At 38.2% G+C, this 9,274-nt stretch overlaps 1 protein-coding gene across 2 annotated transcripts; it reads left to right on the top strand.

Moving 5' to 3' along the window:
• The first annotated feature begins 342 nt into the window (after nt 1-342).
• On the top strand, nt 343-1,425 carry LOC141569508 (molybdopterin synthase sulfur carrier subunit-like). Of its 2 annotated transcripts, XM_088792156.1 has the most exons (2): nt 343-526; nt 663-1,425. In XM_088792156.1, the coding sequence occupies exons 1-2, from the start codon at nt 377-379 to the stop codon at nt 1,131-1,133; spliced, it is 621 nt and encodes a 206-aa protein (XP_088648282.1). In that variant the 5' UTR covers nt 343-376; the 3' UTR covers nt 1,134-1,425. The 2 variants fall into 2 exon arrangements, with proteins under 2 accessions (XP_088648282.1, XP_088648278.1); XM_088792152.1 differs by having other exon boundaries at nt 343-784.
• The last annotated feature ends 7,849 nt before the right edge of the window (nt 1,426-9,274 follow it).

Here is a 9,274-nt window from a genome sequence, read left to right as displayed (position 1 = left end):
AGTGCCAGAGCTGAGGGTGACACATAGGGAAGAGGGAATCCTTGACAGCCATTTCTTCTAAAAGGCATTTTCCTGCTGGGTTGGCTATGAAAACACGTTTTCATGGAGTGTGTGGACAGCTCTCTGCAACACCTATTTTCTTATTTGTTGAAATTAAGAATCAAGTGTTTATGAAAAAACAGAAATCTGCTTCCAGGAGGTGATTTTGAGATTTATATAGCTCAAAAAAAAAAAAAAAAAAAGTAATTTCAGTCACATCTTGAGAAACCTGCTAATCTGAGATATTCAAATATTTTCTTGCTACAGGGGAATCTCTTGAATAGAAATATTTTGGGTCCCCCGCGGCCGGGGTACTGGTGCAGCGAGCTCCGGAGGGATGGTTCCGCGGTGCCAGGTTGAAGTGTTGTATTTTGCAAAAAGCGCTGAAATAACAGGAATTCGTTCCGAGACCATTTCTGTGCCACAGGAAATAAAAGCATTGCAGCTGTGGAATGAGATAGAAACACGACATCCCAGATTGGCTGACGTCAGAAATCGGGTGATATTTGCGGTTCGTCAAGAATATGTCGAGCTTGGAGATCAGCTCCTCCTGCTTCAATCAGGAGACGAAATTGCCATTATCCCCCCCATTAGTGGAGGGTAGTGCTTTTGAGCCACTTGAGAAAGATATGAATGAAGTTGAAGAGAAACCTAAAGATATCATAAAATTCACTGCTGAGAAACTTTCAGTAGATGAAGTCTCCCAGTTGGTGACTTCTCCACTCTGTGGTGCAATATCCCTGTTTGTAGGGACTACAAGAAACAATTTTGAAGGGAAAAAAGTCATTAGCTTAGAATATGAAGCATATCTACCAATGGCAGAAAATGAAGTCAGAAAAATTTGTAGTGACCTTAGGCAGAAATGGCCAGTCAGACACATAGCGGTGTTCCATAGACTTGGCTTAGTTCCAGTGTCAGAAGCAAGCATTATCATTGCTGTGTCGTCAGCCCACAGGGCTGCAGCCCTCGAAGCTGTGAGCTATGCCATCGATACTTTAAAAGCCAAGGTACCCATATGGAAAAAGGAAATGTATGAAGAATCATCGTCATCTTGGAAAAGAAACAAAGAATGCTTTTGGGCAACAAGTGATTAAATCACTTAGGTTTTTAGTCTGCATTTTAAGTTTGGTAACCTTATCTTTGAGTACATTTTGATTTTTTTCTCCGGAAGTTAAGATAGTTTACTGAAGCATGATTTCTTATGTTATACCGGTGAGAAAAGGAGGACGAAAAAAAGCAAAATAAGTGGGTGTCTAACACTGGAACTAGAGATAGAGGAAAGCCTTTAATGAAAAAAAAGGAAGAATAATTTAAACATGAAGAAAGATGCTTGTGGCAGACCTTTTATTGTATGCCTAAGTTCTAATTAAAACTCGACTCACTGAAGTATGGCCCCTCCTCACTGACTTTGTCTCAGCACCTGTCCCCCCGGACCCCCACCTGCATATCCTGTGATATCACTGTTATTGGGCAAGCATTATGGGAATGTTGGCAGAACTGGAAAGTATAAAAAGTCATTATCGGACAGTCATGATATGATATATATTTTTAGAATCGATATATTTAAAAAATAAGCCAAATAAAAACATGATTTAAAAAGTTAAAAAAAAAAAAAAAAAGAAATATTTTGGGTGATATTTTCTTGTTTATGTATGAGAATTAGATATAGATCAAATCAAACAATAATCAACCAATGAGCAGATTGTAGTATGTTGCTACACAATCTCAAGTTGTTTACTTAAATGAGGATACTTTCATCTTTAGGAGGTATACTTGGCTGTGCAGAACGTGTAACAACATACCACAGAGTAGATGGCGTAAACAACAGAAATTTTCTCATGATTCTGGAGGTTAAAAGTATGAGATTAAAGTGTCAGCAGGATTAGTTTCTTCTGAGGTGTCTCTTCTTGCTTTGTAGATGGCTGTCTTTCCCCTGTGTCTTCACATCATCTTCCCTCTGTACTTGTGTGTGTCCTAATTTCCTCTTTTTATGAGGACATCATTCACATTGAATAAAGCCCTATCCTAATGACCTCATTTTAACTTAACCACCTCTTTAAAGGCCCTATCTTCAATACAATCTCATTTTGAGGTACTGGAGGTTAGAACTTCAACATATAAATTGGGGGGGTTGGGGGGGAAGTACACAATTCAGCCAATAACAGGAAGTATTAGCAAGAAAAATACATTTGCAGAGTACATAAATTTATTGACTCATATTACATGCCCGACAATGGGATAATTGGTTCACATATTATTTCATATACTTCTTACAATGATCCTAAAAACTAGATTAGTAGAATCTCTATTTTTCACAAATGAGAAAATTTGGGCTCAAATATTAAATAACTTTCTCAAAGGTAAGGGAACAAATTGTTGAAACCAAGTCTGCACACTATCTTCAGACAGTGCACACAGTATTATTATGCTCTTCTGCAGCTTATCGCAGGGCACAGAGCTGGTTGGCAGCAAATGAAGGCCTCCTAAATTGCAGTGCAGCATTCTATTGCACTGATATGCAAATGGCATTAAACAAATCTTGTTCTCACTACTCTGCTTATTAAAAAGGAAGACATCATTTTGCCTTGCGTTAGTTAAGTTACTTTTCAAGGGATAAAGAATATTAAACAGATCGAGATCTTTAAAAAATCATCAATGCTTTGTTTATTAATCAAGGCTATTGAAAGGATTTATACAGGTAGGGTGACAAACAAGCCTAATTTGCCTAAAACTGAGGGTTTTCCCATCATATGGGAGTTTTTGTGTTAAACCTGAGACAACCTCAGTTTTGGAAACAAACAGTTTTGGAAACAGAAGCAGAAAGTACAGAAAACTGTCTCAACAACCACAGAGTCAGGCCTTATAGAGAACAGGATTATCAATTGAGACACAGTGGCTAGAGACTTGTGAGAGACTGAGCATACAAACGTACAATGGCCAGACCATACATAAAAGTAGACCTTTGACCCACAACCTGCAGCAACCATCCCAATAAATCAATCCCTCATCTGCAAAAAAAGACCCAGGAAGCCAGCCTGCCATAAGTCACACTTACTGGATCAGATTGCTATCTCGGGAGGCAACCCAGGAAGCTAAACAATAACTTCTGTAACAATCAGCCCCAAATAGATAGGACTTAATTATTAACTGACCATGTCCCTAATCTTTGTCCCTGCTTCCAACTTGGGACCAACCAGAGAAAGCCAAATATGCACCCTTAACCAATCACATAGGATGCCCTGCTTCTAGTTAGTCCACCTACCGCTTCCCCAGGCCAACAGCCTCCAACCAGGGCACACCTGAAGACTTCCCTTCTTTCTACTATAAAGTTTTCCCATTGCTCTGCCTGCCTTTGAGTCTCTGTCAAAATGCTGGTGATTGGCAGACTCCCTTGCTATAGCTAGCTTAGAATAAATAGGCTTTGCTCACTTTCAATGATTGATGCAAGTCATTCTCTCTTTACAGCAGTGTTCCACCATTTTGGTGACTTAGCACTTTGCTGCTACTGCTTTTACCTACCTGCTGCCACTGGAAACAGACTCTATCACCTTGTGTCTCAGGTTTCTGTTTGCTGCCTTATTTCTGCATCTTGCAGGTTCTCCTCTTTCCCACCAGCTTCATCTCTTTTTGAGTCAAACTCCCTTAGAGAGAAAGTTTGACTGCAATGCGCATCGACTGCCTGGGGAGCATCCTTGTTTTGCATTGTTATGGCGCCAGCCCACTCCCAAGCTGCTGGCCAGAATAGAGATGGCTGACTTTGACTCAAGGGCTTGCCCTTGGCCAACTCGCTGTGCGCATGGTAACATTATCGTGCAGTACAAAGCATGGTAAGTTACGCATAAGTATCATTTCATTCAGAAGGGTTCTGTGGTTATGGCTTCACTGGGAATGTACTTTTATAAAACTGGCCAATAGCAATACCCTTAACCAGAGTTCTGCCTGAAGACATTGGATTCTTACTGAAAAGATATATTTATATTTGAACATGTGAAGAACACATGGCAAATCACCCTTTGTATTCTCCTCTACTTTTCCTGTTTCCAAGAGCACTTTCTCCCTTTATAACTGGAATGGAGACAAGCTTTGAATAAGTGCTCAATCTGATTTTCATTCTTACCATTTGACTACTGGGCTTTCCTGAACAGAAATTCTTGTAAATTAGATTCCAGGTGAACAATGTGGCATTTTCCCACCTTATTGAATGGCCCCTTGCATATGAAGCATTTCAATAAGTGATTTATAAGTTGTTATTCATATGTAATTTTTCCTCAAAAGAATTTGAAACAAAGAATGGCTACTTTTTAATCCATTTTTTATAAAGTTCTTCAAGGATATTTAGTTAATCTTGAGTTACTTGGATTCATTCGTCATTTATTTCTTATGTTTACTGAGTACCTACTATCTTTCAGGTATGATCTTGTATAGATAATCTGATTTCCAAAGCAAAATTATTAGTAAGCTTAAGTTACAAATTACTTTACTGTAGATGCACTGGCATTTGAGTGCTCAGAGAAACACAATTTTAATATCAAAAGATCACAAGGCTCACAAGCAGCCATTTTAAGATGTAATCTTCATTGTCTGTGGAGATGAGAAGAATTCCTAATTTGCAGCACATAACTAGCCCAAATTACTAGAGAGATGAGTTCTAGAAGCAAAGGCATTAAGTTCTGTCTTAACCTCATAGAATATCCCTTAGAAGCCATACAGTTACCTTAATTTTTGGTTCTATAGTCACTAAATATATCACTGGTCATTGTTCCAGATAGTTTTTCTAATGGGAAATACAACTTGCAAACCAGTTGACACAAGCATTTAGTCTTCTTGCCAGTAGTGTTTCTCTAGTGAGATAAAATGTAGGATACAACTTCATATTTCCTGGGTATGATTTGCTTATCCCAAGATCACTCAAACTTGCAGAAAAGTCACTTACTCAGCCTAAAGATCCTCTGTGACCAGAGATGAGACCATCCAGTGTGGGGTGGACATTCCTTTTATGTCTTCCTGTGGTGCTGAGTATGTAGGCTGGGACATGTAGTAAAGATGAATGACACTTGTCGGAGACTCATTTCTGAAACCCATTGGTATTGTGAGTTTATTCTAGATAGACCCAGATAAAGCAGGTCTAGGAACAGAGACTGGGCTGAGGCACTCTTCTGCGAGAACCAATATGGGTCAAACACTCAGAAGCACGGTACAAGTGAGGGCCATGTGTGTGTTGGAGCTGTGGAGAAGTTTATGGGGGTAGGATGAGAGAAAGGGAGTGGGGAATCACTGGAAGTTGGACAAAGGAAGTTTCATTTTCCAAAGTCAAAATCCAGAGACTGGATTCAGAAAACTAGCCCAGGAAAAAACCTCTATTTCTTCACGTATAAAAGGCTGAGACAGAGGCCCTACCAGGCAGTTAAGACTTGCTGTTCTCATTTTGTACCATTTACTATTCTGCACAAGATACTGTCCAATTTCTAAATTTCTACCATGAATTAAATCAACTCTTACATCTTTTATGAGTCTTGGTGCAGGGCTAAGAAGCAGAGTTTTATTGAGGGCCACTGCTGTGTTGACAAAGCTGTAGCTTATATAAATTCTCTTTTCATCATTGCTAAGTGACGATAGAAGTAACCACTGATAACTATGTCAGCTTTAAAACTTCCCAACTATGGAATGATGAGACCAAATATACCAACATATCTACAAGGGAAAATTCCAGATTGGATGAGGTTAAAAATCCTCAATCTGCCCTGATTCTTTCCCTCCTATATTTCACCTATCTCTTTGCTATATTACTGTCTCTTCCAGCATCCCAAGCTAGGATGGCCCCTGTCATTCACACACAGCATCCTCAGCCACACATTGCACCCCTCACCCCGTCGTCCCTGTCACTAAGTTAGGAAAATTACTTCATCTCTTAGTTCATCTGAGGCAGGGTTAGTCTTTGACTCTAGCATAGAATTGGCTGACACAGAAAGCATAAATTTCTTCACCTAATCTGACTAAACCTAGTCACATGTATTTACTTAGCAAGATACCCCACCTCCGTTCCTTGTTATTGATCCCATTCTGTTTGTGTTTGATAGACTAAATTAAGTGGTTTTGGAAGAGCACTATTAAAAACATATGATAACACTCTCACCCAAAATAGATTCTAAATATCATCTCCAGATCTGGGCCCCTGGCTGCTCTGTTACTGTGTTCTGGTGTCTTGACTTCTGCCCCCCTTCACTGGCACCTAGGGAGAAAGCCATTTCTCAATGTGTCTGTGTGTCCTCAGTCTTTCTATTTTGAGCCATCGTCATTTCATTAACTCCATTCCTGGAGGGCTCTCTGACATTGGGGCCCTGGATGGTCAGCCTTAGGCCCTCGTCTACTTCTGTCCAAGTCGTATGATTTACTTGACATATGTTCACTAGCTAGTAAGACGCTAAGGTTCATTTCAACCTTACAATAAGCTTAGCTTCCTCACCTACTATTCCAAGTTAGCATCAGGTTTTAATCTTCTCATTATTTATCTGTCTTTGATGACAGATCATATCTATCCCTGTTTCTAATCTCTATCCATTATTTGTAACGATGAGGAAAAGAATCTGCTTTTTTCTTTTGGGAAGTATCCCTTTTCATCTGGGTCTCCCACTGAGTTTGAATTTCCTCTCTGAAAGAGGCCTTCAAATCTTAGCTCATCTTGAGAATGGAGAGGCCTTAGTCAGTAACCAAACTCATGTAAGCAGCTCCACTCATTGTCCAGATTCTGCTGGGTGACTCACCGATGAGGAAATTCTGAGATGTCATTTTCTGGAATCTATAGCCCCCACTTGTTTTACAACAGCAAAACTATTTTACACTGACTATAAATGCAATAGATATGGTTTCCATCAAGAGAAAAGAAGGCTTAGTAACTATCAAATATAAAGTATTAATTACCCCTAAGATTAATATTGGAAAGAGCTCACAGTCTCGATTTTAAGTGTGGCTTTCTTGTTTCACAAAATGCATAAGTGTGGCCTCCCTAGGGTGTTTTAAAAATTATTGACCACACGTAAACTATAGTTCAAAGAATTTAAACAATTAAAATCATCATACCATGATTCAGGAAAAGTAAGAAGTTGCTTTAGAACAGATCAGATTTCTGGCACAAATGGTTGCCATCATTTAGACATTACACCTCATTAAGTGTACAGGGCTTTACTTCACCCGTCAGCATACTCTATAATGCTAAGATGTATTTTCTATTGGAAAATTTATTTCTATGATTTCTTATGTTTTTTTCAATTGTTTTCTTCAAAGAACATTTGCATCGCAACATTTTTTTTCTAAGAAAGATGATAGGAATCCATGGTCTGATGAACCAAATAGAACTTAGCCAAATAGAAACGATTCTGTGTCCATCAGTGTCAGTTGTGACAAGTTTTTATGTCAAAGGACAGCCATAAGTATTTGTGGAGCATAGTAGTAATCAAAGGAAATTGGCAAATGGTAAGAGTATGCTTTTTCATGATCAATTATGTGAGCAGTTCTCTTATTTCTGCTTCAATATATTATAGCTGCATGGCAATACAACCAGAATAATCCTTTAGTTCTACTAGAGGAAATAGCAGTAAAAGTCCTGTAGTTGTATTGCCTACCTTGGTTTAGCATTTGAATTTTCTTCTTAGGAAACATGGCATAAACCAAACTGATTGTAACTGAAGATAAACACCCCTGATCGGTTGATGCTCAGACGTGACACAAAGCTTACAGTCCCTCTCTTCTGTTCTTCATACTAATTACTTTCAATTTACAATTTTAAAATATGTATTTTATGAGGAACACTTCATGAGACATACACTTCAATAAATAGTATTGGGATATAAAATAATAATAATAAAAAGAAAAAGAAGAGGACAAAAACAGAAGAAAGAAATTGGATCCCTATCTCATACCACACAAATAAATCCCAAGTAGACTAAAGATTTAAATGAGGAAAACAAAACTATAAAACTTTTAGAAGAATAGATATTATAATATCTTGACAAAGTTAGAGTAGGGAAGGATTTCTTAGATGAAAGAAATGCAAACCATAAAGGTAAAGATTGATAAATTCAACTACTTTAAATACAAGAATTTCCCCCTTCTTCCCCCTCTTTCCCTCCCTCCTTCCTTTTATCCCTTCTTCCATAATATGTATCCCAAAAGTTGTTAGGATCAGAAGTCTGAGATAGGAAGGCCTACCTTGCCCAAGTGGCAGCGTCTCAGAGACGTTGGCGGCTTCTGTGAGAAAGGTGCACCTATTCACCTGGTCCTCTGGCAGCCTGGCACGGTCAGTAGATTGCTTTCATATGAGGACTGACCACATAAGTAAGTCTTTGAGGATAATGGGAGCCAGGTTTCTCAAAGTCAGAGAAAGAAGTTACAAGTATAGAAAGGGGGAAACTAAAGTAAACCATGTCGTCTTCAATATAGAGAGAAGGCAGTAAAATATGTATATGTATAAGTAATTGTATGTAGCATATGCCTGTATTTCTCTCTCTGTCTGCATACACATATTTGCCAGCTCTGACTGCTGAGAAGGCTTGAAAGCAGCAACACCCCGATATCAATTGGCACACCCAGCATCCAGATCTTGGCTTATAAATACCACTCACCATTAAAAAGAACTACGGATTCTTAGAGAAATCCAAGGGCCAGCTCAGGGAAGTTACAATGTTAGTCATATGGTGCCAGGAAGTAAGGAAAAACTTAAAGAATGATAAAGACACATAAAAGGACAAAGAAGTTAGCTTGAAGGGTCTTCTATTGGCCAAATCCAAGATAATTTGAGTATTCAATAAATAATGATAGTAATGAATTATAGCCTACTGATTTAAATTGGAATTCATGAGTACATATTGATATAAGTAAATAAATGGATACATAAATTAAGAGAAGAGAAAATTTCTTTTTTTTTTTATTAAATTTATTGGGGTGACAATTGTTAGTAAAATTACATAGATTTCAGGTGTACAATTCTGTATCACATCATCTATAAATCCCATTGTGTGTTCATCACCCAGAGTCAGTTCTCCTTCCATCACCATATATTTGATCCCCCTTACCTTCATCTCCCGAGAAAAATTCTTAAACTGTTTCTTATAATACTAACATGCCAACTAATTAATGTAGATGAAAGAATGAAATATCATTTCATCATTAAAATAGCAAATATCATGGTAATAATTCAGGCAAAAAACTTTAATGGAGATAAATGTTTGATGAAGAACAG

Source organism: Rhinolophus sinicus, chromosome 1, assembly GCF_057876585.1.
Source record: "Rhinolophus sinicus isolate RSI-liver-muscle chromosome 1, RSI-T2T, whole genome shotgun sequence".
Taxonomy (NCBI): Eukaryota; Metazoa; Chordata; class Mammalia; order Chiroptera; family Rhinolophidae; genus Rhinolophus; species Rhinolophus sinicus.
The sequence above is the reverse complement of the archived record's forward strand: the minus strand, read 5'-3'. Positions and strand labels throughout refer to the sequence as shown.